Genomic DNA, 19,276 nt, shown 5'->3' with positions numbered 1-19,276 from the left:
GACAATTTGCTCCTAATCATGGAAAACAGACACAAATTGGTCCTACAGACAAATTGGTCAATTTAAGGCCTGTACACACTAGAAGATATGAAAGATGAAAGATATTGGTGAACAATTTCCCTTGAGCTGATCATGAAAGATATTGTGCGTCCACACTGAACGATGGGTGCAAACGGCATGAGCAATATTGGCAGATTGACCTGCACGTCCGGAAGATGTCAATATCTTTCACAATGAGCGGGGGGGGGGGCATTGTTAAAGATATTAGGCATACACACTAGAAGATATTGTCATCGATATCGTTTAGAAGCTCCTTTCTGAACGTGAACGCATTTTCCAGCATTTGGGAGCAAACGGTTGATTGTAATTTGTTCCCAGATTGGAAAGATAATCTTCTAGTGTGTATGTGCCTTAACATGGCTTGCCAATCATATGCAAGGCCATTAACTAAAATATTAAAAGGCTTTTTATTTAAATTGCTAATTTAATTTTATAACATGCATTTTGCGACATTGCTTTTTTGCAATATACTAAAGTGTTTTGGACACTTTTTTTCTATAGTATATAATCTAATCCTCCTAGCATCCTTTAATATGACTCTCGTGTGGAGTTTACGATACCTTCTAAATGCTTTCTAACCACTACTGATATTAATCTCAGTTTATTAGAACTCTGAATATTAATACATTTTACTTTTCCAGCATGTGAATAAAGGGAAACGCCGGGTACATATTAATGCATTTTGTGCTTTGAAGCCAGGCAAATACATCTATACTGATCCCTGTGGTATCACACTTGGAACTGTAACCAAGACTGAATATATCCAATTTACAACAATTATCTATTGTATTCCGTATACTAGTATTATCGCCTTAAACTGAATATAGATTTACAGATTTTATTTCAATTCTTGGATGTCAAGGAATTTATGTACGATTGTGAACATTTTTCATGATAAAATGTAGCAGAACAATAATTTCTATATGGCAAATACAGTACACTTCCTGCCTAGTCTAATCCGTTGTCAAGAAATACTATTTTACAACATCCTTATGGGCATTTAAAAGACATTTTGTAAGAGGAAAAGTTACTTGATGTGCAGTAGCATTCGGCTCATTAGGGGACAATTCAATGAACTCACCTGCACAAGTCTATGTAACAAGCTTACAGTAGCTGTGGAGTCGTTAATTTTTGTGCACTGTTATAATGGCCTTTAACCCTCTTCATGGCTTTTTGAAATGAAAGCTGCTTTCACATCGCATAAACGGCATTAACCCGGTAATTTGAAACGTTTTAAAAAAATGTGTCAGACAGCCTTAACCTCTTTCACACTGCATACTGTAGCTTAAACGGTATATTACCCGTTTAAGTGCGTTCTGAAAGGGGTATTACCGTTTCAATGCCGTTTTTTCCCATCACTTTTTTAAACGTGTGGGATCCTGCTTTTAACACATTTCAAAATACCGGTATTCTGTAACCGGTAAATTGACAATGGAGCTTTCACATTGCAGCTGTCCCGGTTTTAAAACGGTAAAAAAACTGCAATATACCGTGTTAAAGCTGCAATGTGAAAGGGGTATGAAATTCAGCAAGCTGACACAGAAGTTGGTGTGGGCATCTAGTATTACGGAGGTTATTCAGACCTGATTGTACAGTATACGCCACCCCAACCAGAGGGAAACCCCACTCCGTACAAGGCTGTGAATTGCGTAGCACAGCTTGCGAAAACTAGCTAGATCGGTGATTAGCTGCAGCTCGCCAATGCATGATTATTAAAGTATGCGCAGTCTGTGCGTAGCCCAGGACTTACTCAGCGGCTATGATAGAATTGGGGCATGCCTGCGTTTTCCCTGACACTCCCCGAAAAATGACCGGTTACCATCCACAAACGCTAGCTTCCTGTCAATCAACTTGCGTTTGGCTAGCGATAAAAAAAAATTTGTGGGATTTTATCGCAGGACTGTCTTGCGCATGCATGCTATGATCCGTACACATGAACAATCTATCGATAATCACGTGCGCTGCAAATTCTCAACTCTCTGATCAAGTCTGAATAACCCCTAGGTCTGCCCTAAGAAGGAGAATGGCTTATTATTATTATTTCAGTTTTAAGACATGGCTCTCCTTATCGGCGCTCCAGGAGTGCTGCGCATTCGCATTAAAAAAAAAAACCTCTCACCTCACTGGGCATGTGCAAGATCTATCAATTATCGCGAGCACAGCCCAGAGCCAGCAGCAGGGCTAGCGTTGTCCCTGTAGTGGGGATAAGACAATGTTAGTCCTGGGCGGGCGAAGGCGCCAGGCGTTTCAATGCCTTGAAGGCTGGTAACACATCACCAAGACCGCTAATTGCTGAGGAGATTGCAGGGGACTGCCCTGTCCCTAGCGCACGTTAGGTGCGCTGTTAATACATTTAAAAAACGCAGATATGCACATAATGCTAGTTGATACATCTGCCCCACTGTCTCTTAGAAATAACAGAGCAATATACAACAATACCATGAAAGATGAGGGCAAGGGGAAAAGATAGGAAAATAAACTCTATCTTAAAGGGCAAGTGGTGGAGGGTTACTGGAAAAGGAAGGCATTTGATCATCAATGAGAATGTAGCCAATGAAAAGTCGCGAATACCAAATTGAATTTACTAAAAGCAACTTGAGCTGAGGAGCACAGGTGGTAAGGATAGTGCTAAGGGTAGACTACTTGGAAGCAGGGCCCTGTCTTTGAGATTTGACATACAGATGGAGCCCTCTTCATCTAGCCCTTTAATAGGATTAAGTGAGTAATAGGATTACTATGCTTATCCCCTACTGTATTGTTCTATGTATTGTAGTGCTGCTGAGAACAATAGGATAGCCATGGAGAGCCATGGTGAGGAACCTGAGGAAGATAGTTGAGAGGGGCTTCATCTGTACTAAAAGTAGGGATGGGCAGTTGGAGGTAGTAGTACGTTTATTTATAAGGCGCCGCAAAGTGTCCGCAGCGCCGTACATAGCGAACAAAAAAACAAATGACAAGGTAACGTACAGGGTGTGTTGATAAAATTCAGCATAAATAGGGGTATAGCTGGTAGAACTAAAATCAGCATCAGTTCAGAAGTAGGTGACAAAATTGTCGAGGAGACTGAAGATGAATTAGAGGAAGGGAAGAACAGGACAGGAGCACCGGTGAGGTAATGAGGTAGGGTGAGTACGTGAGGAAGGAGGGCCCTGCTCATAAGAGTTAACATACTAAAAATAGGTGGGTGAACGAACGAAATACAATAGGATAAGTAGGAACGGAGGGGAACGGAGGCAGGATAGGAGGATCAAAAGAGGTTAGGAGGAGGGATAGGCTAGTCGAAAAAAGTGGGTTTTGAGGGAGCGCTTGAAGGAGGTAACGGAATCAGATAGCCTGATGGGTGGCGGGAGGTTGTTCCAGTGCAGGGGGGCAGCGCGAGAGAAATCTTGGACACGGGAGTGGGAGGAGGTGATTAGGTGAGAGGTCAGTCGGCGGTCAGCGATGGAGCGAAGAGGACGGGAGGGAGTGTGGATAGAGATCAGTAAGGAGCAGTGGAGGAGGAGAGAGCCTTGTAGGTGGTGGTGAGGAGTTTAAAGAGAACTCGGAAAGGAATGGGGAGTCAGTGAAGAGATAGACAGAGGGTGGAGGCGGAGGTAGAGCGGCGGGAGAGGAAGATGAGCCTAGCAGCAGCGTTAAGAATGGATTGGAGAGGTGCGAGGCGGGTGAGAGGTAGCCCAGAGAGAAGGATGTTGCAGTAGTCAAGGCGGGAGATGACAAGAGAGTGAATGAGAATTTTGGTCGCGTCAGTGGAGAGGAATGGTCTGATGCGTGAGATGTTGCGTAGGTGAAAGCGGCAAGACTGTGAGAGAGCACGAATGTGGGGGGTGAAAGAGAGGGAGGAGTCAATGATGACACCGAGGCAGCGCGTTTGGTCGGAGGACGTGATCTCGGTTTCACCAATGCTGATGGAGATAGTGGGAGAAGAGGGGATGTTCGGGGGATGGAAGATTAGAAGTTCAGTTTAAGCCATGTTTAGTTTCAGGAAGCGTTGGGTCATCCAGGCTGAGATGGCCGTGAGGCATTTGGAGACCTTGGACAGGAGTGATGGGGATAAGTCGGGGGAGGAGAGATAGATTAGGGTATTATCAGCATAAAGGTGGTAATGAAAACCATAGGAGCTGATGAGGGTGCCCAGAGAGGTGGTGTAGAGGGAGAAGAGGAGAGGGCCAAGGACTGACCCTTGGGGAACACCGACTTACTGTGGAGTAGTAGGAGAGGAGTAACTCGGAGTGGAGACGGAGAAGGAACGATCGGAGAGGTATGAGGTGAACCAGGAGAAGACCGTGCCAGTGATGCCAAAGGAGCGGAGGGTGTTGAGCAGGAGAGGGTGGTCAACAGTGTCAAAGGCAGCCGACAGATCAAGTTGGATGAGGATAGAGAAGAGGCCTTTGGATTTAGCTGATAGTAGATCGTTAGTGACTTTGGTCAGGGCAGTTTCAGTGGAATGTAAAGGGCGGAACCCGGATTGGAGGGGGTCTAGAATGGAGTTAGCAGTAAGGTGGCTTAGGAGACGATTATAGGTCAGACGTTCTAGGAGTTTTGAGGCAAAAGGGAGGAGGGAGATGGGCCTGTAGTTGGATGGAGAGTTGGGGTCCAGATTTGTTTTTTTGAGAATTGGGGAGACAAGAGCGTGTTTGAAGGAGGAAGGGAAGATCCCAGAGGATAGCGAAAGATTAAAGAGGTGAGCCAGGTGAGAGCAGACTGACGGACTGAGACGACGGATAATATTGGAGGGGATAGGATCGAGCGGGCAGGTGGAGAGAGAAGCGGATTGAAGGATAGAGTGGACTTCGGCAGCAGTGGTGGGGTAAAATGAGGACAGGGGTTGGAAGGAGGGGAGTGGAGATGTAGGAGGGGAGGAAGGAGAGGGTGAGGTCATGGCAGCAGTGATGGCAGTCCTGAGAGAGGAGATTTTGGTTGAAAAGTAGGTAGCAAAATCAGTGGCTACGATGGAGGACGGAAGAGCTGGAGGAGGGGGGGAGAGCAAGGAGTTGAAGGTGGCGAAGAGCCTGCGGGGATTGGATGATTGGGAAAGGATGAGGGACTTAAAGTAGGATTCCTTGGCCAGAGCAAGGGCAGAGCTGAAGGAGGAAAGAATGAATTTGAAATGGAGATAATCCGCAAGGGAGCGTGATTTCTTCCAGAGGCGCTCAGCAGTGCGAGAGCACTTTTTAAGGAATCGGGTGATAGGCGAGTGCCACGGTTGGGGGTTGGAGCATCGAAGGGGGATAGAGGAGGGAGGGCAGGCAGAGTCCAATGCCGAAGATAGGGTGTCATTATTATATTGGAGGTTGAACTTAAGAGAAGTGTAGGCCAGAAGAGAAGAGGAAAGTGGAGATTTAGGATGAGGGTTTGTAGTCATCCATGAAGAGGCACAGTATCTTTTCAATACACCATTGAAGGGTATGAGACCAAAAACTGATTTCAAGAGTTACTTCCAGAAGGGGAGGTGTGCTTGCAGAATTCGTAGAGGTCGGCATGAGAAAAGGCAACCACGGTGGACGTGAGGGAAAATAGAGGGGGAGACGAGATGAGACTGGAGATGTAGGTATGAAGCAATTTAAGTGCGAAGTTGAGAAATTTGAAAGTCTGTCAAGGGGGAAAGCGGAGCCAGTGAATAGGTTGTAGAGGGTGAAGGTGGAAGTAGACCAACTACGCAAAAATTTAAATTGTGAAGCAGCATTCAAGATACATTGAATAGGGGAAAGGAGGGCTAAGGAAGGCCAAAGAAGAAGTTACAATATTTGAGGTGGGAAATAATTAGTTTGTGGATAAGAGCTGTGGTGGCCCTTCCACTTCCCTTACCAGCCTTCATAGGGAGAAGTTCCCCAACGTCAAATACCTCTCAGCCAGTGGTAGCTATCACTGGATATATCTGGCAGTAGCTACAGTTTGATGAAGCATAGGGACACCTATTATAGAAGGTAAAAGCCGAAATGCCAGTCCAGCTCTTTTGCCCACTACGATTGTGTGATCTAGCAAAGCCAACTGACATAGAGGGGGAAATTTACTAAAGGAAATGTGTAAAAAAATAGGTGTAAAAATAGGTGTATTTGTACCCAGAAATACACTTTTTTTTTACATTTTCTATCCCGAAAATAAGGCAATTCGTATTGATAGCACATCAATACGAATTGCTGTATTTTCGGGATAGAAAATGTCAAAAATAAGTGTATTTCTGGGTACAAATACACCTATTTTTACACCTATTTTTTACACATTTCCTTTAGTAAATTTCCCCCAGAGTATCTGAGATTATTCTCACTGCTGCCGGTGTTGGATAGATGAGAATTCTCTCGGCTGTTCTGGTGAAATCTTCTAGTTAAACAAATATGGTAAGTGTCTAAGTTACTATTAGAAGAAATCCCCTTAATGTCTGATCTGTGGAAGCTTTTCACCACAACTGCTCTTATTGAAGCATCAACGTCTCTTAGGAGTTCTGATTTATTCACCGCAGACAAAAAATACGCAAACTATTAACTGGCTACCCTGCAGCTAACACTGCGTCTCACTTCTCTGGAGAATGTTTCTGTAAGCGACGCACAAAATGTTTTTTTATTATTATTATTTAATGCAATTATAGATTGTTAAGTGGGGTTTCTTATGTTTGATTTGTGTCAAAATTGGACCTTTAATCCCAAGTGTGGGGAAATTCTCTCTGATCATATTCTCATCCATTAGCTCATCATATGGTTAATATACAGTATTACGTTTCATTGTAAGTGCATGACTAAGTGTGTTGACGTCCAATCACATTAGAGACTGGATGGTGTTCTTTTCTATATTCACGATGCACATAGGGGGCTGAAATCCAATAGTTACATACATCTCTGTAGTTTAATTCTCTGAACATGCGGCTTCTGCGCAGGCTCAGAGAATTACACTACACAGATCTGATCTGATCCAGACACGATCTGATCCTGTGGCATCGGTCATTGAGCCCGATTCAGACCTGATAACAGGGCTTTTTGCAGCCCTGCAATCAGTTGGTTGCGTCCCTGCCAGAGTGAAATCCCACCCCTGTGCATGGCTGCGAATGGCATCGCAGCCATGCGAAGAGGGGGAAATCCATTCAAAATCATTTGCCATCAAGTGAACCCCGCCTCCCCCCTCCCCCGTGTGCAGCGCCACATAAGCCACATAGACAAAAAGATATAGGAGGTACTGATGGAGCAGCTCTCATTAGAGCTGTTTCTGACGATTGAATCATCGGTACTTGTTTCCTAGCACGGCCACACCGATTTCCATCGGGGTGGTCGTGTCGGAAAAATCGCGTCGGTCACATCGCATGCGATGCGACCGACGCGACCGACCCGATTTTAATTGAATCAAATGTGAATAGGGTCCCTGGGACCCGATTTTACATTGGATTCAATGTAAAATATTCCCTAGACCCCCAAATTTAACACCGTAAGCCCCACCCCACGATTGCCGCCAACCCGAAGCGTGGCGAGCGCAGCGAGCCCGCGAGGGGCGGCGGTGCGCGTCCTCCGACCTTTTCATTCCCCTACTATCCACGTCGGCGTGGAGTTGAGAATATAAAGTGTGGCGAGTGCAGCGAGCCACCGAGCCTGAAGCATGGCGAGCGTAGCGAGTCCTGCGAGGGGACGCGTATAACTTCACAGGTATAACATATATAATGTGAAATGGGTCATATTGGCCCATTTCACATTTTTTACTATGTGAGACGGACTTTATCAAGTCCATCTCATCTTGTGCCATTATAATGGCACAAGACCGACGCGATGCTCCCGATTTCAATGTTAAAAAATATTTTAACATTGAAGCCTATGGGGAAATCGGGGGCATTGCGTCGGTCGCGTCGGGGCCAATGTTAATGGTCCCGACCGACGCGATGCTCGCGATTTTTCCTTTGCCGGCAAAATGAACCTGATTTCAAAGGAAATCGGGTCCATCGTGGGCATCGTGTACCTTAACTTAAAGGTACACGATGCCCAAGATTGTGGCCGTGCTAGGAAACAAGTACCGAATCCTCAACCGCCATTGGCTCCATCGCGCACCCCATTCGGATGGAGCTCTCCGCCGCCTCCCCAATGCTCCTCTGTCTCGCCCATAGGCCCACGCACTAACCCTTGCCCGTCTCCCTGAAGCAGTAGGGCTGAATTTTCTATCGCTTATAAATGAATTTACCTTTCAGCTGTCACAATCCCATTTCCCTCTTTAACAAGTAGCGTGTTGTTATGAAACATTATGAAATATACTATTCCTCCAGATGATGTCACATCTTTATTTTTTACTTTTTCCAATTAATGTTTCCAAAAAGTTTTATCACGTAATTATCAGAGTAAGAGATATAGAACTAACTAAATATATTGAAATAATCCAATTCCTACTTAAGCCTCTATTAAAATAAAGCAGTGTAATAAATCAGATGTACAGTATGCTACACTACAAAAGGCATGTCAACGGGCCTTCATCAAATAATCCTATGCTCGGAAGCTTCTAATGAGACCCAATTATTCATAATCTTACCAAGTGTTTTCTGACAGCTTTTTAAAAGCACCTGCCGTTTACATTCTCATTAATATCTATCTTATAAGTAGGAACATAATATATTCATTAAGTGTCTTTAATATATATATATTTTCATTTCTATATGGCTACATATGTTTTATCTGTGGAAGACGGCTTTGATTATGATTTTTTACATTACCAGACCACTCTCACAGAGTCACGCTGTTCTTACCTTTGCTTCGCTGTTGGTTTTCATGCTGCCGTCCTTGGATTGTCAACTGTGTCTCATCTCCGGTCTCTGATCCAGAGTTCTCCTCTGACTTCAGAAATCCTGTCGGATCTATAAGCAAAGTAACACAATATGACAAATAGTTCCTGCATCGCGTCATTGTACTGCATTTAAATATTTCATTATTTTCTATCAATTAATTGGATAGAATATGAAGAAGCCCAGATTCCCTGCTTGCTATAGACATTTACATTAAATAAGTATGTAATCTATGGAAATAGTTTAAAGTTTATAATTTCTTAACTTCTCTTCATAGAGTACTGTACTTTTACTACATTTTGTTTTAAACTTAGTAATTCATAACATGTTTGTTGTGGAACATAACCAGAATCCCTATGTGCTGTGGAATATAACCAGAATCCTTATGTGCTGTGGAACATAACCAGAATCCCTATGTGCTGTGGAATATAACCAGAATCCCTATGTGCTGTGGAATATAACCAGAAGCCTTATGTGCTGTGGGATATAACCAGAAGCCTTATGTGCTGTGGAATATAACCAGAATCATGTGCTGTGGAATATAACCAGAATCCCTATGTGCTGTGGAATATAACCAGAATCATGTGCTGTGGAATATAACCAGAATCCCTATGTGCTGTGGAATATAACCAGAAGCCTTATGTGCCGTGGAATATAACCAGAAGCCTTATGTGCCGTGGAATATAACCAGAAGCCTTATGTGCTGTGGAATATAACCAGAAGCCCTATGTGCTGTGGAATATAACCAGAAGCCTTATGTGCTGTGGAATATAACCAGAAGCCCTATGTGCTGTGGAATATAACCAGAATCCTTATGTGCTGTGGGATATAACCAGAAGCCCTATGTGCTGTGGAATATAACCAGAAGCCTTATGTGCCGTGGAATATAACCAGAATCCTTATGTGCCGTGGAATATAACCAGAATCCTTATGTGCTGTGGAATATAACCAGAAGCCTTATGTGCCGTGGAATATAACCAGAAGCCTTATGTGCTGTGGAATATAACCAGAAGCCCTATGTGCTGTGGAATATAACCAGAAGCCTTATGTGCTGTGAAATATAACCAGAATCCTTATGTGCTGTGGGATATAACCAGAATCCCTATGTGCTGTGAAATATAACCAGAATCCTTATGTGCTGTGAAATATAACCAGAATCCTTATGTGCTGTGGAACAAAATCAGAATCCTTATGTGCTGTGGGATATAACCAGAATCCTTATGTGCTGTGGAATATAACCAGAATCCTTATGTGCTGTGGAATATAACCAGAATCCTTATGTGCTGTGGGATATAACCAGAATCCTTATGTGCTATGGAATATAACCAGAAGCCTTATGTGCTGTGGAATATAACCAGAAGCCTTATGTGCTGTAGAATATAACCAGAATCCCTATGTGCTGTGGAATATAACCAGAATCCTTATGTGCTGTGGAACATAATCAGAATCCTTATGTGCTGTGGAACATAATCAGAATCCTTATGTGCTGTGGAACATAATCAGAATCCTTATGTGCTGTGGAACATAATCAGAATCCTTATGTGCTGTGGGATATAACCAGAAGCCTTATGTGCTGTGAAATATAACCAGAATCCTTATGTCCTGTGGGATATAACCAGAATCCTTATGTGCTGTGGAATATAACCAGAAGCCTTATGTGCTGTGGAACATAATCAGAATCCTTATGTGCTGTGGAATATAACCAGAAGCCTTATGTGCTGTGGAATATAACTAGAATCCTTATGTGCTGTGGGATATAACCAGAATCCTTATGTGCTGTGGAACATAATCAGAATCCTTATGTGCTGTGGAATATAACCAGAATCCTTATGTGCTGTGGAATATAACCAGAAGCCTTATGTGCTGTGGAACATAATCAGAATCCTTATGTGCCGTGGAATATAACCAGAATCCTTATGTGCTGTGGAACATAATCAGAATCCTTATGTGCCGTGGAATATAACCAGAATCCTTATGTGCTGTGGAACATAATCAGAATCGGTACTTGTGTATTATCTGGGCGCCCGGTTTTTTCATTGCATGCCACTACTTAAGGCATGCGATGCGATTTTTCATTGTAAAGACCAGATTTTTAATTGTATAGTCACCCATGGGTGATTTCATACCCCCACTATCCAACTACGCATGGAGTTGATTTTATATAGTGTGGCGAGCGCAGCAAGTCACCGAGCCCGACGCGTGGCGAGCGGACGCGGATTCGGATTACCGAATCACGGAAATACAGTTTTACTGAGCTTGATGCAGTGGTGGATTTGCAGGATGAGAGAGTGGTTGACAGATTCAACTGTAGCCTTGTTCCCAGGAAGAAAGTACATTTTGATTGGAAATTGGGTACTTTAAAAAACTTATTGCGAAAATGCCTTTTTGGGTATCTAATCAAGCCACCTCCCAAACACTGCCCCAAAACTCCCATTGCTTTACCTCATCATCTCTGATGTAACAGCGCCTTTGTGCATAAACTGCAGGGGTTTTCACTAAAAATTGCAGTAGGAAATATTTGCACATCTGCGCAAACACCTGCATTGCGTTCAGTTAATGTTTACCTCTGAATCAGGCACGGTGTGTAAAGTTTTATATATGGGGCATTAGAAATAGGAAATAGAAATGCGAAGTAATAAATACTATCAATCTTTCAAACACTTCCATCTCCCCCTCACGCCAATAAGCACCTTCAGTCACACACGGCTTTACCTAAGACATACGGTAGATTTCTTCTCATACAGGAGCAAATAGCTCCAGGAGTAAGGACTCTAACTGCAATATGAAAGGTAATGTGCTTAAAATAAATTAAGATATGACTCAAGGTCTTGGGTATGATGACTAAGAAATGTTTAGTTGAGGTTTGGAGACTGGAGAAGAAGAGTCTAATACTGCGTTGGAGGGCATTTCACAGAATGGGTGCAACCCGAAGAAAGTTCTGCAATCATGAAAGGGAGTGAGGATGAGAGATGCAGATATCTATATATATAATGTAGGAATGGGCTTCATAACAAGCGTTTTCACTAAGCACCAGGGCTTGCCTTATTTCCCTGTTTGAAAAATAATGGGGGCACACTGCTTTTTTCTGGCCCAATGAGCCAAAATGCCTAGTTACGGCTCTGAATACACTAGTAAACTACTTAATGGCGGTTGTTTATAAAGTGCCCTAACATAAATGTGATTATACCAGAGAACAGTAAAGAACTATCCAGATATACGATGGAATAAGCCACACACACGGGGCAACTTTCCGTGCTGAGCAATCTAGTTAGCACAGATTGCTCAGCACCAGTGGCGGCTCTTACCCTTTTGGAGAAGGAGGGCTGCTGCAATGCGGGCCGACCCTCCGCTGCCGGTGCCGTGCTCCCCGCACTTTCCAGTCCAGCCTCCAGTCCCCTGCATGGGGCCAGTGCATGAGCTGGCCCAAGCCTCCATGGGCTGCCGTTGCAGCAGCCCCTGGAGGCTTAATCAGGTTCCCGGGTCCAGCGCATGTGCAGTATGGTCCACTGTACTGCGCATGCACACAACCCGTTTTGGGGGCTGCCGCGTATTTGCGCACAGAGGGGCATCCTGGAGGGAGGGAACACCTCCCAATGGGACTGCCTTAAGTGACTGGCAGGTCGGACTTCCAATAGGAAGTCACTGCCAGTCACATTGAAGCCAGAGCAGTCTCACAGACTTAGAAAATGGGCTAAATCGACCAGTGTGTATGCCCCCAAAGTGAGACTATGGCAGCCCCGTCAAAAGATGGCATTTCTATGTTTATATAAGTGGAAGCAAAAGCAACTACTTTTAGGACATGGAAACTTTTAACTTCATTGCAAACAACTGCTTTGTAAAAGGTTTGCATACGGGAAAAGCGAGCCTTAAAAAAGAAATCAGGGGCCCGTTGGGAATGTTCTAAAACTGCTTAAATAAATACTGTTGAATATCATACGGCAACAACATTTCTTGGAATAAAATGAAACCAATGTTGTTGAATAACAAAGTGTTGTAGGTAATTAGAGGGGGGAAAAATAGAGAATTTACATTTTTAAAACTAGAAAGGACTAAAATGCATTATATAAATACAGGGAATGTAGTAATATATGTAAAAAGAAAATCAATTTAGCAAAGACTGAATTAGAATTTAAATGTTTTTCAAGAACATAAACGACAAGATAAAACATATATATCATATTAAGCTGCGGAAAGATAAAATAATTGTAGAAGATGAAGAAAAAGCTGATCTTCTAAATACGTTATTTTTCATCTGTATTCCCATAAGACCAAAAGCCAGGGAATAGGTTATGTAGCAATAGCCTCTGCACACCATTAAATGTTTCTTGTTTAACACAGGAGAAGGTGAATTTACGCCTTAACAAGACTGAAATGGATAAAGCACTGGGTCCTGATGCCATCCACGCTTATGTTGTAAAGGACTTGAGTTAAGAAATTGATGGAACACAATTTCTTATATTTAGACACTGCTTCATACAGTAACTGGGTTAGTGCCACAAGGTTGGCTAAAAGCAGACGTTGTAACCATCCTTGAGATCGAAAAAATTGATACCAAGAAAATACAGACAAGTCGGATTTCACTGGATTTGATTCTAAAATGTACTGTAAGAAGAAATGTCATAGTGTCACTGGTCAGGTCTTATAAAAATAATTTAGTTTTTTCTGTAAAATTGGATCTTGGTTGTGCAATTGATTTGATGTACAGATAGAGTCATCCTCATCTAGCCCTTTAATAGGATTAAGTGAGCCAGAGCTGTCAGACTTAATCCTATGCTCATCCCCTACTGTATTGTTCTATGTATTGTGTTGCAGATGAGAACAATATGCCTTGGTGAGCCATGGCTCACCATGGCTATCCAGAGATGGCTAGTTGAAGAAGGCTCCGTCTGTATTTGTTTTCCACAAGCGTACAAAAAGTTACAGTCTGGTACATAAAATTAACCACTTTAATGACAGATGGGCTTTTCCCATGTGAGAATGCACTTATCTTCCGTTCCCCCCAACATTTTAATAAGAGATACATTCAGTGCATGTGTAGAATAGATTTCTTAGTTCTAGAGGCCTCACCTGTAGATTCTGCACCACAGAGTGCTGTGCCCAATTTCTGTGCCTCGGCATTGGGTAATACTACTAGTCAGGGCTGCCATCAGAAATTCTAGGGACAGCCTTAGGAAAAGAGAACCCGCCACCAGGGTAACTATGGGACCAGGTAGTGGTTGAGAGGGGTTTGTGGGATGGAATTGAAAAAGAGAGGGAGAAGGAGGACAGACCCATGGAACCCTATCCCTACTTCAAACGCTCACTGACAACCCACCTGTTCATCAAAGCATTCCCATCTGCAACCCTAGTACCAAAAGTATCTTTGTCTGCACCTCGTGTCGCCTGTCTGTCTCCCTCTAACTCTAGACTGTAAGCTCCTTGGAACAGGGCTCTCTTCCCTCCGGTCCTCACAGCCCTCTTTTCTCGCACATAAATTACAGCCCATCTATCATCTACACCCGCTTCTCTTTTAAAGTGTGTTTATTCATCCCTGCTAACGACAACCTGCCCCTGGTAGCACCCGGAAAACATGGTTGCTTCCCTGCACTTTAGCTGTATTTTGCTTATTGTTACCAGTGCTCTCTTTTAGTTCCCTTACCGTTATGTTTAGTTCTGTGTTCCCTGTATTGTTCTAATGTGTGCTATATGTACGGTGCTCAAAACACTTGTGTTGTATTATAAATACATAGTAACATAGTTGGTGAGGTAGAAAAAAAACACAGTGGGCAAAATGTAATAGGGTGCGATTTTTTAGACTAAAAAAATATCGCACCTTTAAAAATCGCATTTTTTGCCGCGAATTCGCATATGTAATGAGATGCGAATTTGCGGCAAAAAATGCGATTTGCTGCGATTTCGGGCGATTTTTAGTCATGAAAATGTGCGCATTTTCAGTCATGAAAATGTGCGCATTTTCATAAATGCGATTTTGTGCTAAAAAAAAGTAAAAAAAAAAACGGCGTGGGGTCCCCCCTCCTAAGCATAACCAGCCCCGGGCTCATTGAGCCGGACCTGGTTCCAAAAATACGGGGGACAAAAAGCATAGGGGTCCCCCGTATTTCTAAAACCAGCCCCGGACTCTTGGACCGGTCCTGGTTCAAAAAATACGGGGGACAAAAAATCTGGGGGTCCCCCGTATTTTGAAACCAGCACCGGGCTCCAACAGCCCACGGTGTCATGCCACAGCCGGGGGACACTTTTTATACAAGGTCCCCCGGCTAAAACATGAGCACCATGGTTGGTCAGCCTTGGACGGGGTACCTGAAGGAGTGGGGACCCCCCAATAAAGGGGTCCCCCCCCAGGCTTCACCCGTCCAGGGCTGAAGCCCGGGGCTGTCACCGGCGTCCGTGGCCAGTGGACGCCGGCCTGATAGGGTTAAATCGATCATACGTTACATTGCTTTATACCGGAGAACTACAAGTGCCAGCAGACCTCCCCCGCATGCTAGGACTTGGAGAACCACAAGTCCCAGCATGCGGAGCATTAATGGGCCCGCTGGGACTTGTGGTCCACCTGTAAAAAGAATGTTTATAAAAAACACACACAGAGAAGTAAAAGTTTATTACACACACACCTCACTTTTACACCAGCGTTACTTACCATTCCTGGATCCAGCGCTGGTCTGGCTGCTTCACAGCCGGCTCCCCCCGCACTAACAGGCAGCGGGGAGAACCGGCTTTCTCTGTTGCCTCTAACAGCTTCTGTAGCGCTGTTCCAGTGCTACAGAGGCTGAGAGCGCGATTGGCTGAGCTATGCGTCTCCATGGAGACGTATCGGCCAATCGAACAGCGCTACAGAAGCTGTTAGAGGCAACGGAGGAAGCCGGTTCTCCCCGCTGCCTGTCAGTGCGGGGGGAGCCGGCTGTGAAGCAGCCAGACCAGTGCTGGATCCAGGAATGGTAAGTAACGCTGGTGTAAAAAGTGAGGTGTGTGTGTAATAAACTTTTACTTCTCTGTGTGTGTGTGTTTTTTATAAACATTCTTTTTACAGGTGGACTACAAGTCCCAGCGGGCCCATTAATGCCCCGCATGCTGGGACTTGTGGTTCTCCAAGTCCCAGCATGCAGGGGAGGTCTGCTGGCACTTGTAGTTCTCCGGTATAAAGCAATGTAACGTATGATCGATTTAACCCTATCAGGCCGGCGTCCACTGGCCACGGACGCCGGTGACAGCCCCGGGCTTCAGCCCTGGACGGGTGAAGCCTGGGGGGGGGGCCTTTATTGGGGGGGTCCCCACTCCTCCAGGTACCCCGTCCAAGGCTGACCATCCACGGTGCTCATGTTTTGGCCGGGGGACCTTGTATAAAAAGTGTCCCCCGGCTGTGGCATGACACCGCGGGCTGTTGGAGCCCGGTGCTGGTTTCAAAATACGGGGGACCCCCAGATTTTTTGTCCCCCATATTTTTGGAACCAGGACCAGTCCAAGAGTCCGGGGCTGGTTTCAGAAATACGGGGGACCCCTATGCTTTTTGCCCCCCCGTATTTTTGGAACCAGGTCCGGCTCAATGAGCCCGGGGCTGGTTATGCTTAGGAGGGGGGACCCCACGCCGTTTTTTTTTTTTAATAAAAACACTTTTACACATTTTTATTAACAGGACCATGCACAGATCTCAATGATCTGTGCATGGTTCTGTCAAATTCGCCTGTCAGAACCTGGTCTATTTTTTTTGCGATTTTTGGTAACATTTACCAAAAATCGCACCCTATTACATTTGCGAGTTGTATACTTTATAATGGAAAAACATCTGGATGCGATTTGAAATGTGACTAAAAATCGCCACTTTCAAAAGTGCGATTTCGCAGGAAAAATGTGCGATTTTTACCGCGATTTTCAACCTATTAAATGTGCGATTTTCGGAAAATGTGCGATTTCGGCCGTTTTTGACCAAAAATCGCACATGTCTAAAAATCGCACCCTATTACATTTCGCCCAGTAAGTCCATCGAGTCAACCTATTTAAAAACAATACTATAGAATCCTTTCTCCACCATTCCCTGAGCCCTTGGCTGATATTTATCCTAATGAACCTCCCACGATGCATTATAATTAATGGTTGTATCTCCGGAAGTCTTTCTCCGCTAAAAATTGATCCAACCTTTTCTTTTAAATATGAAGTGAATCAGCCATCACAACCTTTTCCGGCAGATACTTCCACATCTTACTGCCCTAACTGTGAAGAACCCTTTCCTTCGCTGTATGTGAAATCTCCTTTCCTCCAGCCTTAAAGGAAGCCCGCGTGTGCTGTGCATAGACCTCATTTTAAATAGAACCAACAGTTCTCTGTATTAGCCCTTGATGTATTAAAGCATGAGACGCTCTTGGGCACCATTTCGACAGAGCCCTGTGCCGCCCACTGCGGCTCCCCCCGATCCCTGCCCATCTCCCTGAAGCGGAGATGGGCAGGGAAAGCACTCCCCGCCGCCGTGTTGATGGGGACGCGCATGCATGTGAGACGCTCGCGCTTCCCTGTCAGATGGAGCGCCTCTCCGCCAGCTAGAGGAATCTGGTGATTCCCAGCACTGGCTGAGAGGCGCGATATCTGTACATGGCTTAGAACCGTGAACCAGTTTGAAAATGAACAGTTAACCACTACTCTCCATATATAGTTCCTATACCCAATGCCTCCTTTTTATGGAGCAGCCTCCTAGGTGGCACTGTATCAAATGCATTTGCAATGTCCAAATAAACCATGTCTACTGCATTACCTTGGTCCAAATTTACACTAACTTCCTCATAGAAAAAAATTAAGTTAGTTTGACACCTATCCCCCACAAACCACGTTGGTGCCCTGTGACAGTCTTGTTTCTCATTAAATGTTCCTGAATGTAATTCCTTATTATACCCTCCAATAACTTCCCAACTGTAGATGTAAGACTTACCGTGTAGGGGGCGGACTTATGACATTGCCGGATATCAGCTGCCCGCCCAGACGCACGTGTAGGGGGCGGACTTATGACATTGCCGGATATCAGCTGCCCGCCCAGATCCCTGCTTTTGCACTGAGAAATGCCCGAGTGGTCTGAGCTCGCGGGAGCTGCCTGACCACTCGGTCCTGCATTCGATGGTCTGCGACCATCGAATGATGGGGGAGGTTCCCAGAGATGGAGGAGGTGAATACATGAGAAATCCACTCGTGCTCCTTGCGGTCAGCGGCTTACCGCATTTGGACGGAAGGCGGGGTTTAGGACGCACGGTCCTGGGCGCATATTCGGCTCCGGCCGCACAGACCAGAATAAGACCCATTGTTCTGTTGCAATTCATGGGTCATCCTAGAGGATGCCACACGCAGCAGATTTCCTATTTTGATATGGCCATGCAATTTTCAGGAATAGATGAAAAACAACTCTGGCCAGCAAGTGCTTATTAGATAGAAATCTATGTTATTTTTCTTACTCTTGTCACATGAGTGAGTATATAGCTGCTGAAAAACAGCGCTATCCCAACAGTCAGCTTCCCCTAGTTGCTTTGCTGCTGCGTGGAGAGCTCTCTGGTGACATTACTTTTTAGGTTAATTGTTTTGCAGAGCTGACATATTATTGCAACAACATAATAAAATAACAGTAATCTTGGCTGCCAGGCTATTCTACTGTAGTAAATAGGTAAGAGAGGGAAACTGGAGAGGTCTCACTGCTATCATCCCACCCGAACTTACAAACACAAACTCTAGGTTAATTCAAGTTTGGTATATGCCACATTATAATGTATCACTTTTATTTTACACTACGGTGTATATATATTATTTTGTGTAATATACAAGAAACAGAACAGGTTGCTTGCACACATATATATATATATATATATATATATATATATATATATGAGGGTAGGTGCGGCACTCAGCTTTCTCATACAAGAAAAAAGGACGACAGGACCATGTCGACGTGTTGTGTCAACGTTTCAGTGCTTTTATTTGTGCACTATCAGGAGAGGTATCCTGATGATAGTGCACAAATAAAAGCACTGAAATATTGACACGACACTTCGACATGGTCCTGTCGTCCTTTTTTCTTGTATGAGAAAGCTGAGTGCCGCACCTACCCACCTCATGAAAATGCTTATCTGAAGCTGTGGGGCACCGGTGAAAGCCATCCATTGCAACAGGAGTGCCGGGCCACCTGGATCTCTCTCTCTCTCGGTCTCTCTCTCTCTCTCTATATATATATATATATATATATAAATAATTTTACAGTCCTCCAGTTAGTCTTGTGAGTGGCTGCTTGCTCCTTTGCGTGCTGATTTAGGTGGTTCGGCTGTAAAGATCTAGGAGAAAACTGTAGTAATAGTAGTTTGTTTGTTTATAAGGTGCCAAAAAGTGTCCACAGCGCCGTACATAATAAACAAATTACTAAGTAACGTACAGGGTGTGAAGATAAAATACAGCATAAATAGGGGTATAGCTGGTAGAACTAAAATCAGCATCAATTCTGAAGTAGGT

At 44.3% G+C, this 19,276-nt stretch overlaps 1 protein-coding gene across 1 annotated transcript in view; it reads right to left on the bottom strand.

The window, feature by feature from the left end:
* The window catches only part of ASTN2 (astrotactin 2), a 349,199-nt gene that overhangs the window by 258,038 nt on the left and 71,885 nt on the right, over positions 1-19,276 (bottom strand). Inside the window, exon 3 of the mRNA XM_083161032.1 lies at positions 8,768-8,875. Within this exon, the coding sequence (XP_083017158.1) occupies positions 8,768-8,875 (108 nt within the window). The remainder of the gene's footprint in view (positions 1-8,767; positions 8,876-19,276) is intronic.

Source organism: Crinia signifera, chromosome 9 (genome assembly GCF_055691185.1).
Source record: "Crinia signifera chromosome 9, ASM5569118v1, whole genome shotgun sequence".
Classification (NCBI taxonomy): Eukaryota; Metazoa; Chordata; class Amphibia; order Anura; family Myobatrachidae; genus Crinia; species Crinia signifera.
This window is presented reverse-complemented; position numbering and strand designations above follow the sequence as displayed.